Source organism: Rhinolophus ferrumequinum, chromosome 7, assembly GCF_004115265.2.
Source record: "Rhinolophus ferrumequinum isolate MPI-CBG mRhiFer1 chromosome 7, mRhiFer1_v1.p, whole genome shotgun sequence".
Lineage (NCBI taxonomy): Eukaryota > Metazoa > Chordata > Mammalia > Chiroptera > Rhinolophidae > Rhinolophus > Rhinolophus ferrumequinum.
Window position 1 is genome coordinate 79,068,005 of NC_046290.1, and position 21,577 is coordinate 79,089,581.

Here is a 21,577-nt window from a genome sequence, read left to right on the forward strand (position 1 = left end):
CGATGACGATGACAACTACTCCAGGACCATCGGGAGAGAGCAGTATTTAAAGAGGAATGCACAAGATCTCATAGGAAGTGACTCGAGCTCCGTGGAGCATCCCTAGGGCATCGGGGCAGACAGACATTGTTTGGACAGGTGAATTTGGCAGCGAACAGGGCATGAGCAAGCACAGTATGTTCAATACAGATCTTAGCTCCAGTAAAGCCCCTGCAGCTCGAGGGGGAGATGGGCCAGAACAGACCATGAGGGTGCTTGGTGCTGTGACAGGGAACTTGGGCTTTATCCCCAGGGCAAAGAGGAGCGCCTGCAGGGTTTGAAATAATCGGAGAGTGACCAAGTTTGTATGAGCGGAGGATGGAGTGGAGAGGGATGAAACCAGAGGGAGTAAGACCATAGATGAAAAAGAGTATGTGCATTTTTACCATTTTCTGATTTTACTGAACACATATGCTTCTGAGACTGTATAAACATGCGTTAATTGGATGTTTCCTCGGAGCCTTTTAAGAAAATCCTTTAAATGGAGTATCTGTAATATGCAGGAATCTACTACTGTACTGTAATCACAAAGGAATTCATCCTCCAAAAAAAACAGAGAAAAAAACACCCCAAACTAGAAATGTGCATTGAAATTCCACTAGGTCCTACACCCCATGTACTAAAACAGTATTCTTTTTCAACAATCCTAGATAGATGGGTTCTGAAGTATGAACAGTCAAGGCCCGAATTGTTATATCTTTTCTATTCTGAAGTCTAAAAATCCCTACAGATGCTTAAAGCTTACTTAAAGCTAACTGAGTACTTCTTACTGCAATATGGATTCGTATTTTCATATATCTTCATTGAGGAAGTCTTGACTCTTGCGTTCCACATAATTGAGGAACGTTATTTCATCCTCTAGCTTGTTTTGTTCCGGGCTCTACCCGGTTCTGAGGCGTTTCTTTCTAAATGCTACCCTCTGATCTCATGTATGTGCCTGTCATCTAGGCAATCATCAGGTTCTTAAATCTTTGTGAAAAGTATAATCCAAAACAAAACAGTGTATTTCTAGAGGAAGACAATATAGCACATCCAGAGTTCTACACAGAAAGGAGAATATAGTACATGACGACGCCCAGTGTTACGATTGTTTTTATACAATAGTGCCAGGACTCTTACGGTCAGGAGAACTGAGTACCAAAGAACCTAAATGCCTGCTTGCTTTCTAGTCTTTAAACTCAGCACATTTCCACTGCTCCAGGGACAATTATTAATTAGTGTATTATTTAATTGCTCAAAGACTTAAACTAAAAATATAAAAATAGGAAAGAACAGCTGACACTAAGTATTTCTAGGTACAGTGTGTGACGCCTCGCTCAAGCCCTCCAGCGTCAGACAGTGGAGCTGTGGTTGGGATCCAGGTTTCTCTGATGAGGTAATAACCAGGGTCCCTTTGGTGGGATACAAGATGGACTCATCTCAGTACTAACTTGTACTCTGTAGCATTTTAATAAGTTTCCAGTGTTTTTACTCTAAAAGTCACCAGTCCAGTCGTGGAAATACTAAAAGTCAATCAGAATGTTAGATGACCTAGGAGAGAATGGAGAATCATTCCTGAGTTCAAAGCTGCCTCTTCTGTCTACTGACTACCTGGACCAGGTACTATAACTGTGTTCAGTTCCCTCAAGTGTAAACACAGGGCAACAGTATTCAGTTTCCAGAGTGACTGGAGGGGTTGAGAAACAGCACACGAATAGTGTTTATACACCAGGCATATAATTAGAAGATATTGTTATAATTTACCTAATTACTTTCTCTAAAATCCTAATCTAATAATGCTTATAAATGACTGTTAATTTGTTGATGAAAACTGAGTGTTAAGTGCTTCTTAGCTACAAAATAGTGAATGACAATTTTTCCATCCGTTGTGAATCTTGCATATTAGAAGGGACACGTGGGAAAAGGAAGCCCGGAAGCACTGATTAGGTCAGCACAGCGAGGGCGTGGTTACCTGTTATAAGGTGTGGAGAAGGTTGCTAGCACAACATCACGACCATTAATATGAATCACGTCTGTAACCGCCTGGAGGATGTTGAAATAAAAATGAGAGTCCCCGGGAACTGAGCAGTTCAGGCGCGCCTTAAGGAAAGATGTCCACTGTTTCTCCAGGACTCTTTGAGAACCTCCCATGTCATTCTTACAAACCTGAGCCACTCTGGGGAAAACTACCTGCAGAGGAAGAACACATGAGGAGGAAAAATGAAGTGCACTCAATTTTTCAAGATCTTAGGATTTACCTTTCTTTGAAAATAGAAACAGAAAAACAAGGTGCTTAATTTAAGCCCGTGTTTCTAAAATCAGTAGCGAATGGGGGGAGGGGAGGAAAAACAGCATGTTTTAAAAGATAAGGTTGGCATTTAATACAGAGCCATAAATCCTTCAGGGGATCAGCTCCCAGCCACATAAACTCATTTCCATACAGACTGCTTAGCTTTTTATTTCCTCAAACAAAAGCATACTTTGTATGCACCATCTCTGCCATCCTCACTCGCTGCCTCTGGGCCCTGAATCCCATACTCGGAATTCGTCTAACTGTGCAAGCCGCCCTGACATTAGTCGGTGCCCTCCAACTCAGTGACCTTGATCTACTCTCTGGTACAAGTCACTGAAATGCACATCCCCTAAGTGATCTTCAGCTTTAGTCAATAAAGATAAAACTCATGACCCTCAGTTTGCTTACAGATACTGGATATTTACTCTGTGTGGAGCAACTCAGTTAAAAAGAGAAAAATGTTGAGTATACCTGGAAACCACATCTCAAGATACTTGAAACTCAGTATGAAATCAACTAAAAATCTGTTGATTACATTTTCAAAAGAAATACTTAAGAGGTTCCTGGTAATCCGTTACACAGGGCTTTGAGGCAGCACAATGTTTCACTTCCACCAGTTTGTTGTCTGGATCTCCTCAAAATGATGAGCGTGTCATTAGATTTATGATTCCTATTTCAAGGTCATTCGTAACAATATTGATCCAAAAGTGAAACATGCTCCCCTCTTACCTTTCCCATGGTGTTGTACTCCACGGCTATTTCCCTGAAGAAGAAGTAGATATAGTCTCCATAGTCCACTGCTTGGACAAAGTATGGTTCTGTGGACAAATTGGGAACTTCAGTTGGGGACATGTCACAGAGTTAAAAGAACTTTTATCAGTTGCCACCAAAGACGTTATTAATTAAAAGGGCTATTAGATACTTGGTTAACACTAATCATTTCTGATGACTTCACACATGCAAATGCTGGTGATTTCAGAAAGCATTTGAGAGTGTGTGTGTATGTATATATTCATATATGTTTCAGAAGTGGTTACAACCAACAATGAAGACTAAATGAGTATTGCATATCTCTGTAATTTTATTTTCCACAATGGGATGCACATATTACAGAACAGATTTTGTACACATCTTCCTGTTACCCTGACTCACACAGGGTTATGAACAGCTATTTTCCTGTCTCCTACCACCTCCAATCCACTGCTCCCTTCTATGAATGAAATGTTCAGTTCTTTTCATGTAGGACTCAAATGAGACTTTGAGGAAGGGAAAGATAAATGTAATGTATTCCATTGTACTGGCATTGGTAGTTTTGTTAATACTCCAGAAACTCATGGGAAGTGCAAAAGGGAGGCAAATAAATCAGCTGAGGGAAAAGATGCAATTTCCACCTTCCTGTCTGTCAGAAGCCATTATTAAAATGAAACTACAGTCTGGTCCCTTGGGACTCTACATCTCCCTCATGACATGTATCTCCCCCAACTTCCCTTCTTTTCTTCATTTAATTGTTTGTTCACCTTTCAACCATTTCGAATCGTGCTTGACGGTCCGTAGGGTTGGGCTGTCTCCAAGGCTCCGGTAAATAACTGCGTCGATGGCAAGGAAGTCAGTCACTGTGGCCGAGTATAGTTTTCCATCTTCGAAGAAGAAGAAAAGATGTGGATGGGGTGGGAGCAAGACAGTGAGCTTGGGGGAATAACAGAGACATCCCCCAGATTGCTTTCCTACATCAAGCAAATGAGATGGGACATCTGGGAAACATTCAAGAATTGCTGGGAAAATATTTAGCCCACATTCCTAACCATTTTAAATTGGGATCATGAGAGATGAAACATTTTTCATTTTTCAATTGCATGGCAGTTGCTAAGGAGCAGCCGCTCAGGGAACAGGGTAAATGAAAAATGTTGTTCGCTTCAGTTGATTAGATGGTCCTTGATTGAAATCTCAAGGCCAAGGCCCCTTGGACACTGCTATTGCCACCGTCCCTTGGTAAACTGGATTAGCTGGGAACCCAGGGAAACTTAGAAGCTGAATGTATCACCAGAAGATTTAAGTTCAAGCAGAAGTAATGGAGTCCTCAGACCGAGCAGGTGAGGGGAGATTCACAAATAAGTAGGAGCTGACTAAACTGCTCCTTATGTCGTCCTGAGAGGCGCTGCTCCTCTACCTACGTCATGAGAGCCACTAAACCCTGCCAAGCCAGCCAATAAATATTTACTTCAGTACTTTCAAAGTCACAAACTGAAAACATTGTGACAAGATGCCAACGCAAAGAAAAAAGGGGGAAGGGTGACAGTTCAAACTGGCTTTCTTTATGCCTTCATGCTTTTGGGGAGATACGTTAAGGATGCAGCCAAAGGAAAAGAGACTGAATTAAGACTAAAGATTAATCCCTAAAATTTTTGGTTCTTTTCCTGGATTAGCAAATGTTCTGCACACAAATAATCCAAGGGGATATTCTAGAATAGCAAAATCTATATAGATGAAAAGAAGCAATAATTACATTCAAACTAAAAAATTCCTTGATTCATTTTTAATGGATTACATATCTTCATGAATTGTATGTCAAAGTGGCTTATGTACAATACAGTATTCTTTAAAGTCTTCTATTTGTAGGAAAGCACCATGGTTTTTTAAAAAGCTTATCCAACCCTACCTAAGCAAAGTTCTTGATGTCTGCCTTTGGTCTTAAAATAACTGAAATTTGCTCAGGTTCAATTTAGAGCTGTCTTAAAGCTGTATTATTAACAGCCACATATAGGTAAGTGTTGACTGTCTGGGTTAGATTTGAACTGCAGACAGCAAACCTTTCTATTGATAAACATATCTATAAAAACCATAACTTTTATTACAGATTCATAGCCCTAGGTCATACAGTTAAATCTGGGGAGTGGGGGGGCAGTGGCAAGGTGGGGTGTGTGTGTCTGTGTGTGTGTGTGTGTTTATTCCTCCTGACCACTCTCCAGTACTCTTTGTTTTACATCCAACACTGGGTAGCTCACCAGAACTTGCACTTGTAAAACAAGCATTATTCTGGCATTCTTGATAATGAGAGAGCCTTTCTGTCGCAGCAAGGACCTTCTGTTAATAAGGGCTGAGCTTGTGTGAGGTTTCAAACACTCCAAGACTTATTCACATATACATATGGGGGAAGTGGAGGGGCAGTCATTGTGTTGTCTTCTGTGGCTTGCTTTTTATAGCTCCTAGAAAGTTGGTGCCTTAGTAAATACTCAGCCCCCTCTCCCCTTGCTACCTCGTGCTACAACAGGTCCTCTTTTTAGTTAATAGTTAAATTCAAATTATCCACTGCAGCCCACATCCTCCATGATACCAACCAATACAGGTTGTTAAAGTATCCGAAAGGTGCGACAGTGAAAGTTATGTACTTGAGAACGTCTCTTTCTGTTGGGCTTGCTCCTGCCCAGGCTGACATAGATTTGTAAGAGTTTGTGTTTCTTACAATGCTGCTTTCGAGGAATACTGTGTTCTAACTTTTGGGGTTGGGGGACCCAGGGAACCTTTCCTTCTTAACTTGGCACAAGCTGTTTCTATGTTCTGTGACTACAGATGCAGGATCACAAATGGATGACATTGAGCCTGAGGTTTGTGGAGCTAATCTTGTTTCATAATCAAAGCCCCCAAGGCCCTTGTCTAGCTACGATGTGCCAGTTTTCAGCTTTTGTAATGGGAATATAGCTAACTGCTTTATGACATGCTATAACCATCACTATTATACCAACACTTTTCCATATATCCATGTACACAGCTGGCAATGAATTCCTAAACAAATTCCTAATTAAAACACACACAAACTTATCCACAGAAATCCCAATCTGCAAATGCTGGCTTATTTGCTGCTGCTTTATATATTTTGCAATGGAAGGAAGGGGTGAAGAGGGGAATACGAGTCACCTTAAGCTAAGCAGCTTCTTCCCCTCAGCCACTGCAGTCTCTCCATCAGAGAGGCATGAAACCCAATCAGGTCAATGATGTGTGAGAAGGCATCTGCTGGAAACTTGGGGATATGTGGCCTCACTGCTCCGAGAACTTCCAGAAACTTCCTTTTGTCTCTTTCCTTTTCTCTATGTGGACAAGAAGATAGGTCGCCCTAATTGGGGCTGGTAGGCACGCTATGACTGTTGAGAGCAGCCAGCCTCTCTCAGAGAAGGAACTGAGAAAGCAGAGAAATGAAAAGGGCCTGTGTCCTGGATGATATTATTGAGCTGCTGACTCAAACCAAGTGCTGCCTTAAATAATCAATTTCCATCAGTGGTTTGAGGTGGGATTTTCCATTATTTGAGCCCAACAGGCCTTAACTGATATGTCACTTGTCCAGTGCAAAGCTGTTAGCCTTTTCTAAAGGCACAAAAGCATGGGTAAGTGTGGCAAAGACTTCTTTTAAGAAGCAAAAGTCCAATTTCCATACTAATTTCGAATGGAAAAGGCATCTTAATTATAGTATTCACCAGAGAAAAAAAGTACAGCTGTGACTATAAATCCTCCAGAGCAGGTTTGCAGTGACAGGTGGGACACGGGAAAGCAAATGCAGTGAGAAGAGATCAGGTCATTTACCTGCAAACAGTGCAATGTTGGCATGTTTGGCATCATAAGGGCATCTGGCCATTCCACTAAATTCATCCCCCAAAGGTTCCAAAGTATCCATCTAAGTGAAATAATAGGACATAATTAGGAACAGACAGTAGTAATAGCAACTGATATTTATAAACCACTTAATGTGCTAATTCATATGCATGGTATAAATAATCCTCAAATAGCTCTGTGATAAGTCTATTGGTTTCAAATTAGGAAACTGAGGTTAAGAGAGATTAAATCACTTGACCAAGGTTCTATAGCTAGGCGAGTCTGACATTTAGTCATATCTGCTTGACTTGTTAACAATTACAAAAGTAGATTCCCATATCCTTCTGAAATGCTCTGGAAATAAGTGTCTTCTCCTTGAAAAAAGAATTTCTGAGGCAATCACCAGGAAAACCTACTCCCTTCCCTCCTTTACTCCCCTCCCTCCTTTACTCCCCTCAAATTATCGAAGTTTAGTGGTTACCAGAGGGTAAGGGGGGGGTGGTAGATGAGGGTAAAGGGGATCAAATATATGGTGATGGAAGGAGAACTGACTCGGGGTGGTGAACACACAATGTGATCTGTAGATGATGTAATACAGAATTGTACACCTGAAATCTATGTAACTTTACTAACAATTGTCACCCCAATAAACTTTAATTAAAAAAAATTATCTATTAAGTCATGAACTCTACAGAGAATGACCTCAGTTTTTGGTTTTGTTTTGCGTGAGGAGTCCTGCCTTTTGGGTTAAATCCCAGGAGAAAACAATTCTTTCTTGGGTTACCTGGTAAAATAGTATGGCATCAGCAAACATGGAGTACCATGGATGCAAGGAGAACTCAGGTAGCTGTTTGCACCTGCCTCAGAAACATGTCCCAACCTCAGATCGTGGAGATGAGAAAGCAGCCCCGAACCTGAGGGGCTCACACAGGTCAAAGGCACTGAGCAGTGGGGCTGCCACTTGACTTCTGTTTCCTAGTGCCAAACCCAGGCCTTGTTCCTGTGTGCTACAGGTTGTTATTGGCTTGACAGTGAGTTTCGTTTGGCCATCTTTGTATGTTTAAAAAGGGGAGAGGGAGGTACGGAGGGAGGGAACTTAGCCGTATTTTAAAATGGAGATTGCATGCAAAGACCTGGATTTCTTGCTTCTTTTGAACAACTAGGAGAGTCAGTACACATCCTTCTTACCCAAGAGGCTGAGCAACAAACTATAGCTGAGTAAAGGAGACCCCTGCCATTTTCTTCAAACAAACGTGATCTCTAGTGCCGAGTCCCCTCTACCCACGGAATATATCAGCACCCTACTTGCTTCACTCCTACGTACCTGCCTGGCCCATTGACATTTGCTGTTGTGGCAAAGCCTTGTTACAGCTGTTCACTAAATTCCGTTTCTCTTTCCTCCACGTCACACTAAACTACATTTAACATCCTCTCTTGCAGTTAGGTGTGATCGACATGACTGAGCTCAGGCCAATGGACTGTGAGTGTAAAGGTACGCACCATTCTAAGTCTTGTCCCTAAAAACCTTCCAGGGTCCTCTGCTCTTATTCTCTTTCCACATTGCTCCCCCAGACACAGAGGATCCAGTAAGGAATTCCAGGACCCTAGGCGATGGCAGAGGTATGAGCATGCTGGAGCTTGGCCTTCGTCAGTGACCCACACTCGCCCACCATGTGAGCAGGGAATGGAGCTCTGTTGGTCGGCCACTAACAGTCAGTGGTTTCAGCCTTCTACCTCGTGGTCTTCTTCCTTACACCAGAGGACTTTCCTAGCATTTAAATCTCAGAACCGTGGAGTCCACAAAATGATCTCCACATCCTTCATGTTTTCATACTCCTCTGTGATTGTCTTCTTTATAGTTTTAGGGCATTTTATCATCTGGCAGTTGGACGGTTTGACTACATATATAAAAACTGAAGGAAGATAAAGCTAAGATAGCATTGCTGCTGAGGAAGGGTTCATGGAAAGGCCGTTAGCACGAGATTAAGGTGCCTTAAATCAAGGTGCTTGGAGTCACTGCCCAGGAGGAAAGAGTGAGGTTCTTACTGAGCAGCCATTAGTGTGGTCCAGTCAGTCGTGCCTTTTGCCCTAAGTCTCGGGGAACCATTTCGGGAATACGACAGGCCTTTGCTATCTGAAGCCATTTTGAGATGGCTCCCTTCTATTGAAGCTGTCCTATTTGTTTAAACTGTACTTGAGAATCACATAAAACAGCTTTGTTAAAAAGATATATTTTGGGGGAAAAGATGTTGAAATCAGATATCCTTTAAAGCAAATGTACCTTTCCCTCCACATTTTTATGATAGTCTTTTTCTGATAATCCAACAATACCTTCCTGTTGACCTGTAACAGACTTAGCGGTCTTCGGTCTCGGCAAGTATTCAAAAGTGGTGCTTAGTAAACAGTGATGCAACAAAAATGCCCTTATCCTAGCAGTGCACTCTGTAATCCTGGCAATGTGGAAACAATATCCAGGGGGAGATATATATATATATGTATTTTAAGTGTACCTACTTCTAAAATCATGGCCATAGCTATAGATAGTCAAAGGCTGGAAGCATTGAACTATTAATATATTGGTTTGTGAGTTTTGAAAGGTCCAGAGACAAAACATTGCCATGGTGAAATCCTCTTTCCTTGAAATAAGAACTAATCCTTGCATTAGTCATCAAGTCGCAGAGTTGACAGCAGCCCCTGGGAAATTAAATCACTATAGGGTACAGATAATTATACTAAGAACCAACCTGACTTTTTTTTGTAGAAGTTCAAGAGGTTTAGAGAACGGGAGGGAAAAGGTATGGAGGATAGTATTTCTAGATTTATAGTGGGTAGCCTTCACAATTCTTCCCCAGATAATCTTATTTGGGGATATAATCTTTCTAATACATTGAGCCTACTTTTGTTATAAAAACTATATAAACAAGGGCATGGAGCAATGGCAGAGACCAAAAATTTGTCACCTTCCTGCTTTAAGATAGTCTAATCAGCTTGATGCTTCCACACTATGGGACCTGGGATTTTCGGTGGAAGACTGGTAATTGTTTTTGCTTTGAACCCTTGGTCTTGATCTATTGATAAAAAAAAAAAGCTTAAGAAAGAGGCTGTCCATTCTCCCTGAAGCCAAATGCATTCTTGTCACGTCCTGCTGTGCCATGTGTCTAAAAGAACACTTCTGAGCAATGCCAAGCGTTCTTACTAGGCATATAGTCACTGCTAGGCATATAGATGGGGATTACACGGGAATAACATTGTCTGTGGTCTCTGAGAAGATCAGCCTCCTGGAACATGTCTTAGCAGGTGAGACTAGAACAAGCGAGAGGTGAAGGTATCACCAGAGGTGAGGCATCCTGGGGAATGGTACGTGTGTGGGAAGAACGAGCTAGATCATTCGTAGCCTGTGTATCACAGTGCCAACAAAACCTGTAATTTGTCATAAAAGATAGCTTTCCGGCTAGGGAATTCGTTAGCATTTGTTAGAAGCATTAATCTTAATGAGTCCTAAACAATGACAAACAGGAATGGAATATTAAGTGGTAGAATTAAAGTAAAAACTTTAGCTGTATGCTGTTACTGTCTAGAAGAAACGTTTGGACTGTTACCTCTATTAAACCAAATGGATCCTGTCATTATTTAAATCTGATATTTTATGAGTATTTTTGCATTAACTTTGGCTTTTAAAAATACTGCATTAAAATATCACTTATCTTAATTAATGAATTTTTCCGGTGCTTTACATTTTGCACCTGAGGCCAGTGCCTCACTTGCCTCACCCTAATCCGGGCTCTGCTGGCGCCCTTTCCCAGCATTAGATGGAAGAGGGTGTGAGGGCAAAATCGCCCCTCCCTGTCATGTCTACACTAAGGCAGAGGGTCTTTTAAAACTGTCACAGCAGAGGCTGATGAGCCCTGTGGTTCTGATATGTTTTTGCATTCTTCACACCCCAGGGTTTCACCTTAATGCTGGTGAAACACAAATCTTTAGTGCTCCCCATGTCCCTCCCTAAATAAAGGCTCACCCATCCATCTTGTTAGAGATCTCTTTTCACGTCCCACAGGCATTGTCATCCACAGCGCTGAGCACACTCACATGTGCAAAAGTGAACCCCCATCTTTTCACGGCCCTGCTCAACCCCACTGCTCTTCCTTTATTTTTATTTCCTGTCTAAACTGGTGGCAGCCCTATCCATCCACTTAACCCAAGAGACAGCCTAGCAGTCATTCTAAACTCCTCTCTCTCCTTATCTTGCACTTCTTATCAATTATTAAGTCCGACTGGTTTTTATCACTTAAGTATTTCTTAAATCTATTCTCTTCCCTTTATCCCTGGGGCCACCTACCTCTCCCACCTCGTGTTTGTTATGACTTGTTACTTCACCATTCAGCACTGTTACTAAATGAAGTTTTTCAAGCTCAGTAGACTGTTTCTTACTCCATGCCATTGTTCATGCTGTTCCCTCTCTTCACCTGGCTAACTTCTCTGCTTTTTTAAGACAGAGGATAGGCATTATCTCACTCACTCTTTATCCCACAAAAATTAACTGAGCACCTGTTTGGAGGCACTGTGTCAGGCTCTGGACAGTCAGATCTGGTCCCTGTACTCACATGGCTTATAGGTTTCTTCTAGGCTGGGAGTGCTTATATTCCACATGGAGAGGGGATTGTGTGAAGAGAGGGGTCGTCTACCTCTTTCAGAAAGCTTTCCCTGACTGCCCACCTCAGGCTGAGTACTTTGTGTTCTTCCATGATGCTCTGTGTTAACGTCGTCATGGCAGCAAAACCCCATGGACTCGTAGTCTCTTCTCCCTGTCTGGCCTCCCTAAGGATGGACGCCTCCTGTCTGTCTTGACAACTTCAGGGCCTGGCTATGGGAGAAACTCAGTGTGGGTTTGCTGAACGCAAGACTGTGGCACAAAGAAGGGACAAGGAGAGCTAGCAGGTGTGGAGCCAAGACCTTAGAGCATTGCCACCTCGGCTTCTATAGCCGGGAGCTCCCACTTCTCTGGCAGGACCTCTGTCAGCTGCATCAAAACCAACTAGATTTTTTAACACTATGAGAGTTACGATTTTCTTTTTTTCCTTGCATGAAGGCCAAGATAAGTAAGGCCATGGTTAAGTAAGCCGGGTGCTAAAAGGAATTAAATTCCTGTGCTCTTGAAAAATCTTACCTAGAGGAAAGACTACAGTTTCCAATGGCCTGAGTTTGAGATACCTTTTAAAGTAATCACTCACAATATAAGTGTGTTTTTGTGCTCAGAGAGGAGATGGTGAGGTGTGAGGGAGAAAAAGAAAGGGAGAGAAAGGAAATCCACATGGTATATAAAAGCAAACTGTATATGTGCTATGTCGGTGTTCTGAACAATCAAGAATAGGTTCTTACAGAAACTAACTTTGCTAGCTAGGCTTTCTAAAGACCTGTCAATCAATCCTGAACTAACAGGAAGCTTAGAAGCCTGGTCAGGATCACTCATGTGGAGAAACACATGAAGTCCAACGAGTGAGAAGAACCCAGGTGGCATTGAATTTCCCCTCTGACGTGGCTGCAGGTACGATCACAGTAAATTCTGAAACACCTCCGGGATATGTGGTTGCAACAGACAAATCACACTTACCTTATAGTTTCTGCAGGAAGGGTTGAAGGCATTAGTTCCACAGACAAACAAAGTATCATTGTTTTTCTTTAGAAGAACTTTAATAAAGTTGTGACACTCCTCCTGAAAAATAATTCAAACTTTTTTGCATCCAGGACATTCACTACAGAAACCCCTCCTTCACCATATACTGTGATCTGCCCACAGTCGGGTTAAAGAGAAGGTGGCTGAGGAGCTCCTCTGTTAAGTTAGAGTTCCTCCTGATGTTTACCAAAAGATGATACTGACAACAACAGTTGCCTTTCCAACGGTAAATAAAAACATGGCATAGAATGGAAGTGTGTTTATGTCCCCAAAGGAAAGCAAACCTGGAAGTGGCATCCTCCCATCACATTAATTTTAATGTCGGATGCTCCAGGGTCCTTTGATATACAAGGCTCCCGGCTGAAGTGTGTGTTTATGTTGTCCTATGACCAAAGGCACAGACCCCTGTCAGGCGGCAGCAGCCTTTTCTCAGCTCTTCTGCAGAGCCCCTGAGGGCTGTGGACGTGAGGTGGGCTATGGGGACGGCGCACTCAGGAGTCCGGCCAGTCAGCTCTGTGCCTGTAATCCCTAGTGCCCCGAAGTGGTTCATGAGGCAGCCCTAGCAGCTGTCTTAAGGTTTCATCACATTAAAAGCAAACTGTTTTTGCAAATTAAAGCCTTCAATAAGTTGATGGAAAAAGCAATTATGGGGAAAAGGGACTAGCATGATCTATTCCACATCATGGTGTATGGCTGGAGATAACAGTCAAAACCTTAACCCAAAGTGGCAGCTGCGAGAGAAATGAAAATTGCCTACCTTATGTTTTCCCTTCATTCTGCATGTGTCTACATCAGCCTGTCTAGATTTCCATGTCAGTTTCTGGAGGGATCAAGAAAGAAATCAATTAGAGCCCAGAGGTTGTTGCATTTGATTTTAGAATTGTAAGAGTACCCTTGGGGAGACTAGAGGCTGAACATATATTTATTGAAAGCTTTCCACAGTCTTTCTCCATGATTAATTCACCATAACAAGAAAAGATTAGGGGTAGAAACGTTCATTTAATTTTGAACTCCTGTGTATTCGTTAAACTACAAGATGATCTTCTCTTTGAGATAAAGATGGAGGAGAAAGGAAAAAAGAATAAACAACTGTGGAAATTTCACATACGCATAAGATACCCAAATTTTACTTGCTAAATTATGTTCATTTTGATAACATACACGTGCTTGCTCTTTCCTTTCAGTTGATAAATGAATTTTCATTAAGTAGGCGTTTTCCTTAAAATGTGGAAGTCATTTTCTTAAAAATAAAGGAGGCATTCACTTTCCGTGGACAAAGATTTAATTCAGGTGATACTCCTTCACGTAAATTTATGGACTAAAGGGATCGTCTAGTTCTGTGGCAGTTTTTATTCATTGAAATACCTCCATGTGGGGTTACCAGGGAAGCCTAGGTTATATTATATGTCTGTTTGATCAAATTCCTGAACCACAATAGTCGAATCAGACTTAGTGCTGCAAGACATGGACACATAACACTGAAGCATTTGTGGCCCCAAATTTTACATGTGAAAACCTGTATTTTCCTGGACAAACATGGCAACAGTTTGTTAGAGGAATTTAGGAATTACCTAAACCTCCAAAGTGTACATGCTCACACATTTGATGAATAAAATAGGATGTACATAACTGTTTCTGAACATGTGTTAAGCCCTAACCTACCTCCAAATTAAGATTTCACAAAATGTTCCAAATTATTATTAGCCATGTCATCTCATTCAGTGTATTTAAATTATAGATAATACTCTTCAAGAACTATCCTCAGGGCCTCCATTTCAGAAACATGGTTTTAAAACTACTTACTTTGGTACAGTAAATTTCTTCTGTATGTGATGTTTCTATATCAATGGTATAAATATGGTCCCTGTAAACAAAGAAAAATTAATAGTGTCAAACACAAGAGTCAAGACAGTTCGTTTTCTCCTGAATGAGTGAGTGTGTGAATATATCATCCAAGGCAGATGAATCCACAGCCATGTTACTGACAAACAAGATGTCCACATTCAAGCATGCAGGTGTCTCTCTATCACATTCGTCACCTTCTGATGTGGTGCCATCTTGATGTCTGTACGGACACCTTTTATGAAAACTTGCCTGTGTCTCTCTCATACTAGGACGTAACACCTGTATACTGTAGTTCAGGAAAGAGGACTACGGAGGTTAAATTGGCCCCCAAACCGGAACACAGATGGGCTCACATCCCCTTTCAGGATCATCAAATCCATGTACCAGACACTTGGTGTTCAACATGCCACGTCAGTTCATGCAGGGGGCTAACAAAAAGCTAATCTTCATCTCCATCTCTCTTTGGAAAATGTGTGTTCAGCTTTGGCTTTGATGATTTGATTGGCAAGATGGAAGATAATAAAGGTAGAATTACTTCCAGAAGTCACTCTTTTCCTCACACAATGATGGTCAATTAAGATCTAAAATGTACTTGGGCTAAAGTTTACATTTCTTGCTTCTGTTCACCTTCCTGTTTTGCTGAGAATTTGGTTGTCTTTACGATTTGCTGCCAATCTGCTCTTGGAAAGGGAGAAACGGAATCAGCAGCTCAGGTGTGGGGCTATATTTAAACATCCCCTTCTGTTTGAGCTGAGTACAAGGGCGTTTTTGTCTGGAATTCAGAAGAAAGAAAAGAACTACACTCAACCGGGGACATGGGGGGCTAGTGAGGGAAAGCAAAACAGCTCATTTTCCCTTGAAATAACATTGACTTTTTCTAAAATGCAGGAAGTCCTGGGGCTGGAAAATTACCCACAGCTTTAAACCAGGACCTCAAGGCTCCCATGCTGACTTTCAAGGCCCCTCATTACTTAAAAGAAGGGGGGAGGGGAGAAGAGAAAGGAAAAAGGAAAGAAAGGAATTATCTGCTGTCAGGATTTACTTCAGTTCCCCCCCCTCCCCCCAATTCTTTGGAAATCTTTGCTACTGCTTTTAGGAAAAGTACAACAGAGAAAAATAAAAACAGGCTCTCTCATGTGCAAATAAAAGGAGAGGGCAAAGCATTTGGCTTACAAAATTCCCTTGCCTGTTACAGAAGTGTGTGTGTGTGTGTGTGTGTGTGTGTGTGTGTGTGTGAGAGAGAGAGAGAGAGAGACAGACAGACAGAGACTGAGAGAGAGAGAGAGAGAGAGAATGAGGAGCCTGTTTTGTAAATTGCTGAATTGGGAAGTTCTTCAAACTTGAGTTGGGTGCCAGAATTGCCCTGCTCTTTAATTTCAAGGCAGTTTTATTGCATTCCTTTATTACTTGTTTGACTTCATTGGCGGTGCTGTGGGTCAGGCTCATTATTGGAATGGAATTGCCTATTACTTTGGTATCAGGTCCGAGATGACTCCAGGCTTTTCTTGCCCTGCCTCCCCTCAGAACTTTAAGTAGGAGCTGAATATATGAATTGTAAATTAAGAACTGATTAATATGCATTGGCAATTCCTCAGAAAGCTCTCCGATTGCCCCCTTCTGGCATGGCTGGTTTATGTTAATTAATAGTTTAGAGAGTAAAGGAAAAAAAAGAATTTAAAAAATGGAAAATAAAGCAGAACTGAAAAGGGTTCTTGACATCAAGCCCCAGGTTCTGATTGGAAGCTGGCTTCCCATTGCTGACCCCAATTGTCTAGAAGAACTGGGAAGCCCTTTAAAAATACAATCTGTGAATGAAATCTCCTTTTGGACAGGGACGATCTTTTCGATATCCAAGAGAGCACATTACATTGCGCAGCAAATAGAAACAGGGTCGGAAGTTATTCCCAACGACCGCTGTGTGCATCCCAGGACTCATGTGCTGCTCTTACTGAATTAAATTATTTGAACACAAACTGACTTAATCCTAGGACTTCCTCTTCACCCCTCCAGTGAGCACACCACTGAATTGTGTTGCCATGGTTTGAGCCTGGGGGAAGGATTTAACTTTGACTCATGTTACGAGCTGCCTAGGAACCTGGATCTCTCAGGGCAGTGTTGGGAAATGTAAAATGAAAAGGGACAGGAGAGGTCCTAAACGTGGCAGCCACAGAACTCCTTTAGGAATCCTTCCAAGGGTGTGTACTGGAGGGCGGTGGCTGGGTAGAGAGTGAAAAGCAACATGGCAATGCTAGGGTATTGCAGACTTTACCTCTAACAAAAGGCAAGTCTGTTTTATACTTTTCCTTTCATTTCTTCTTTCCCCTTTTTGGGGGGTGAGGGGTTAGGATAAGACTGCCTTGGTTTTAACAAGCTGGAATCATGGTCACTTTTGAGTTTGTGTGGCACCATGCTTCTAACTCAGGTGCCACCCTGGCCTGCAGGCCACACCCATGTTAAGTCATCAGGTGTGAGGGCAGTCGGTTATACCATTTTTTCCCTCTAGAGACTCAACTACAAAGTGAACAAGTCATAGAAGATTCTTGAGTCAACGTATTTCTCACAGATCCCATGTTTAATCATTTGTCTTGACCAGCTTTTAGATAATTGGGTACCAATGTAATCTTCCCACCCTGCTACACTGAGAAAGGCAAAAATGGTATTTAAGAAGGAGCTCATATTCTGCCAGGGGTAGCTGCTGAGAACCTCATTAGAATGCTTTTTAGTGAATATGCACAATGACTCTCTTCGCGGGCAACAGCTAGTAGGAGGTGATTCCTCGGGGAAATCGTACCACCTCCCCTGCGTCGTAGGTTGCTTAGTACAGGGAGTAATGGCCCAGACTTGAAAGCGAGACCGTCCTGTTCCGATCCTGCCTCTGTCATTTTGACCTAGTCTTTGTACTTTGGTTTCCTCCCCTAAAACATGGGGATGGTAATATCTCCTCCTCATAGGTCACCCCACCCCCCCCAGGATTGAATGAATTAATATTTATAAAGAACTTACAAATATAATTGCAATGTATATGGCACATACAATTAGTATGTATTATATAAGTTTTTGTGAAGTAAATTCTTAAAAAGTGTTTTGGCACTGCTGCCTGTGACCAAATGTGGGGTACTTGCAGGGTATTTTAATCCAGCCGATTTTTTTTTTTTAACTTTATGCTGCACAGCTTGTCATTTCAGAACATCCAAGTGCTTCAAAGAAATCAAGCACTGTCGTTATTTACGTGCTCTTTGCCTGTACTCACAGCCAGACAGGTACCACAGACACAATCCCTCCTCCTCCTTTCCAGTGTGCAGTGATCACTACAGACTCAGTGAGACCACCGCGGAACCCCACCAGCTAGTGCCCTTGTCCCTGTTCATTTAGAATTATTTTGAATGAGCTCCACACCCCAAAAACGGGATCATTTATTCTTGGAATCCCAAGAGACTTCATTAAGATACTCTCATCCAACCTTTCATTTGACAGAGGACACTGTGGCCGGAGAAGTTGTGGTCCAAGTCAATTAACAGTAGAATTAAAATAAAAGCATAAATCCATGTAACCCATGTTTGGGCAGTATTCTTACCATACCATTCAGCCTTAAGACACGGTCTGCTTAAACGACAATTCCCCAGTGGATAAGTATTTTCCCACTAGATCCAAATCAAAAACTGTTTGGGTGCTACTGCCATCTGTTAAAGCAATGATATGTACTATATATTCACTGCAAAAATACAAACAGGTGTGGTATACACACACCTACACACACACACTATATAATACGTGTTTACACATTCAACTTGATTTAACAAGCAGGTATCAAAGGGAGAAGTACTGTACTGGGTGTTTGAGTAAATATTTGCATATATGTTCAGGATAAAGTGGATTATCTGAATCTAAGCTCCAAAACACACAATTATTTCTATCTAAATCACATACAGTTAACCAGACACAGAAAGCCTTGAAAGAATGATTGCTTGACAAACTAAAGTAGCCTTTAAATTAAAGAACGCTTTGTTTGGGAATGTCATGTTTTTTCAAATGACGCCTAGCGGGTACATTTGGGTCTTGGGACCTTCGGGTGCTCGGAAGGCAGCGGCGAGGGCCGGGCCACTCACCTGGCAGCGACGTAGAGGGTTCTGTTCATGACCGTAATCATCTGAATGTCCAGTCTGTGCCTCTGTGTGGTATTCCGTGCCGGCTTGTGGCCCACAAACACCGGATACTGTTTTGTATCTGTGACAAGAGAAGACGGGGCAAGAGAGGGAGAAGGAAATGAAGCCAAGAGTGGACAGGGCAGGGGGAGGAGGGGCGGCCACAAAACAAAACCGTATTTAAGCCAGACCGTGCCACAGTCTCCCATCTCCAACGAGTCTGTTATTTTAGGGAAAACGGTGACAGAAGAGTACTCTTTAAGGATGATCAAGTTACAGTTTCATTTCCAGGTGATAATAAGCCTGAACTTGTATTTCTAAGTGTCACAGTTTCTGACTTGTCCCTCTTTCTGGGGCTTAAGCTTGCAAGTGAGCCCTTTACATGAAGGTGCTCTTTTCTTTCAGTTTTCTTTTCATCTTTTTTAGAGTGCTAAGCCTGAGGGGCAGTCTGCCAAAGATCTTGTCTCGGGACAAAACTATTTCAAAGCGGCCTTCCCATCAATCACCACAAAGGCAATGTGGTCTGGAGGCGAGAGCCCTCGTCCAGGAGCCAGAAGAAAAATACAGTCTCCACAGGCGTCCAGTTGGAATAATCCACCATTGAAGGCAGCCCAGCTAGGTTGGTTGGCATTCTAGGAACTGTGGGAAGTTCAGCTGGAGTTAAGCAATTGGCTAAATCTCACAGAAATGGGCGCTTTGACAGGGCAGGGTCAAACTGAGTGTAGCCAGTCGAGTGATCTGGAATTTTCCCTGACATGCAGAGTCAATGAGCATAGTTCTCCTTTCTTACAGTTGTCTTTGATTGATAGCAGGCAATTTGTACTAATATCTGACCTTTAGAAATACCTACATCTCAAAAATCTCTCTGCCTTTAAACCAACAATCCAGAGCACTGGCATTCCTCCAAAGAAACTAAGGAGGAAAGATGAGTCACATTTAAAAGGCAGGGTTTTCCAGGGGGGTGGGAGGTAAATAATGACTCGAAAAGCATTCACAGATTTATGCTCAGACCCCTCCCTGGAAACCCCTGTAGTATCTGAGTATGACTTGCGTGGGTATCTATTAGAGAGCATCAGAATAGTTTATTCACAACCACGCTTGGTATGGGACTCTCTTGTACTTCCCCTTCCACTGCTCTGAAATTTCATTTAACCATTCATCAAGGAGCTTGCCAAAACAATTCATGACTCTACTATCAAGGATTTGAGTGCTCACTGAAGTATGCTTTCCTGCAGCACATTTGGGCTGGGGTCTCTTTTACAGGAGCGCCAAAGATAGAATACCTATCTCAAATGGAGATAAATCAATGCTTATTGAGGTTTGGTACCTTGAGTTAGGAAGACTCTACCACTTCAAGAGTGATGATCTTGAACTATGTGATTTGGCCTTAATCATGCCAACTTTTGTTGTCTAATTGTTTTATATATCAGTCTGCTGCCTCACCTTCATATAAAACTATCTCCTTTTTTAACCCAGACTATCCAACAGAAAGCTTAGCAGTAATGGATCTCATTAGTATCACATACTGAGTTAAATACCTTTTGTATGGTTAGTTAGTGTTTGTTTTGAGATAATTATTGGGAAAATCGGTATCTGGGGAGAATATTCGCTTTCACCTTTAATGTGATAAAATATTTTGTCTTTTGAAGGGATGGAAAAAATGTAGTAAATTGACTGTTCCATCCAACACACAGGTAAAACTTTCCTCTTTTGGGGAGTCAACTGAATTCTTAATCACATTGCTTTCTACCATTGATAACGAAGCAGAGACCAAAGGAAAGTTATGTAAACAGTTGAAATAGGTCCACTGGATTCAAATTCACTCTACCCAAGTCTAGCAATAATATAACTTCTAAGTCTAAAAAATGTTAACTCCAAAGCAGTCTTATTATTTTCTGTTCTTGTAACAAAGCCCATGTATTAATTTCATATGAAAATGTGCGATACTGGTGGCAATGCCCAAGTGACAGCGATATTTTCCCACAGCTGGTTTCAGGCATGATCATAGCCTCCATATAGGAACTGAGACTTCATCAAAAGCATCGAAGAACGTTTCAAATCCTCGCACAAATACATCCCACGACAATATTTAATGGCATTATAGAACAGGCAGATGTGACTACACTTGAATTAACGTTGCCACTCACAGAAGTTAAAGTGACTCTTAATTTTTATGTTTTACTGGTTGATGCAGGCTACAGTGTCCGTACAGGGAGAGAGTGAGAGTGAGATTGTGGGTACTTACAGTTGCCATGCGAAATACTGATTGGCTCAGAATCTTCTGGGAAACCAGCCCCAGCGAAGTGTAGCAGTGTGAAATATAGCAGCAAGGCTTCTGACCTCATAGTAGTTCAGCGGGGAGACTTTATTTCTCTACTTCACCCTGCCAAAGAACAACACAGGAATTTTGGGGTTTTTTTTTGCAAGTCAGCTTGATTCAACTCCATAAAATAAAATGGACTTGAAGATAAATTTAAGAGAAAAGGGGCCTCTGCTTCATATTTTTTCCATTGTGAATTCACTGATTATTGCGTTTTACATAAGGAACCTGTATCTATTACCCACCTCACCTCTTTCCCAGGCATCTGAGCCCTTCTGCAAAGCTTCTCGCAAGCTATGTGATACAGAGACTTATCTCCTTTGTCCTGAGCCATCTGTAGGCCATAATAGGTGGCTGTCTCACAATATGAAACTGCATTCCAAAAACTGTGGACAACTGAGGAAGCATTTTTTTTAAGGTAAATACTTTTCTTCGTAGCAGGTTTACAGCAACAGGTCATCCCCCCCAGACATGTTTTATTTGGCCAGCCCAGGATCTTTAAAAAATTTGTAATTGCCAGTATTGAAAACTTAGGAGATTTTTAATCTTCGTTTATAAAAATCAGAATAGCTTTCCCATTGACCTAAATGGTAGTACCTTTTAGGGCACCGCAGCCCTACCCCCAACACACACCCCCTCTATCACTGGCCCCATTCACTTACTTCCATGACCTCCCTGACCGCTTAATTGAGATTTCCACCCCTGCT

At 41.9% G+C, this 21,577-nt stretch overlaps 1 protein-coding gene across 5 annotated transcripts in view; it reads right to left on the bottom strand.

The window, feature by feature from the left end:
* Positions 1–21,577, bottom strand: part of SEMA6A (semaphorin 6A) — a 122,917-nt gene that overhangs the window by 38,369 nt on the left and 62,971 nt on the right. For all 5 annotated transcript variants that reach the window (XM_033110130.1, XM_033110131.1, XM_033110132.1 and 2 more), the window contains 9 exons: positions 20,796–20,933; positions 18,515–18,632; positions 14,367–14,427; positions 13,321–13,383; positions 12,501–12,602; positions 6,884–6,974; positions 3,829–3,948; positions 3,041–3,129; positions 1,991–2,208 (listed from right to left, as the gene is read on the bottom strand). In XM_033110130.1, coding sequence (XP_032966021.1) covers positions 1,991–2,208; positions 3,041–3,129; positions 3,829–3,948; positions 6,884–6,974; positions 12,501–12,602; positions 13,321–13,383; positions 14,367–14,427; positions 18,515–18,632; positions 20,796–20,895 — 962 coding nt within the window. In that variant the 5' untranslated portion in view covers positions 20,896–20,933. The remainder of the gene's footprint in view (positions 1–1,990; positions 2,209–3,040; positions 3,130–3,828; positions 3,949–6,883; positions 6,975–12,500; positions 12,603–13,320; positions 13,384–14,366; positions 14,428–18,514; positions 18,633–20,795; positions 20,934–21,577) is intronic.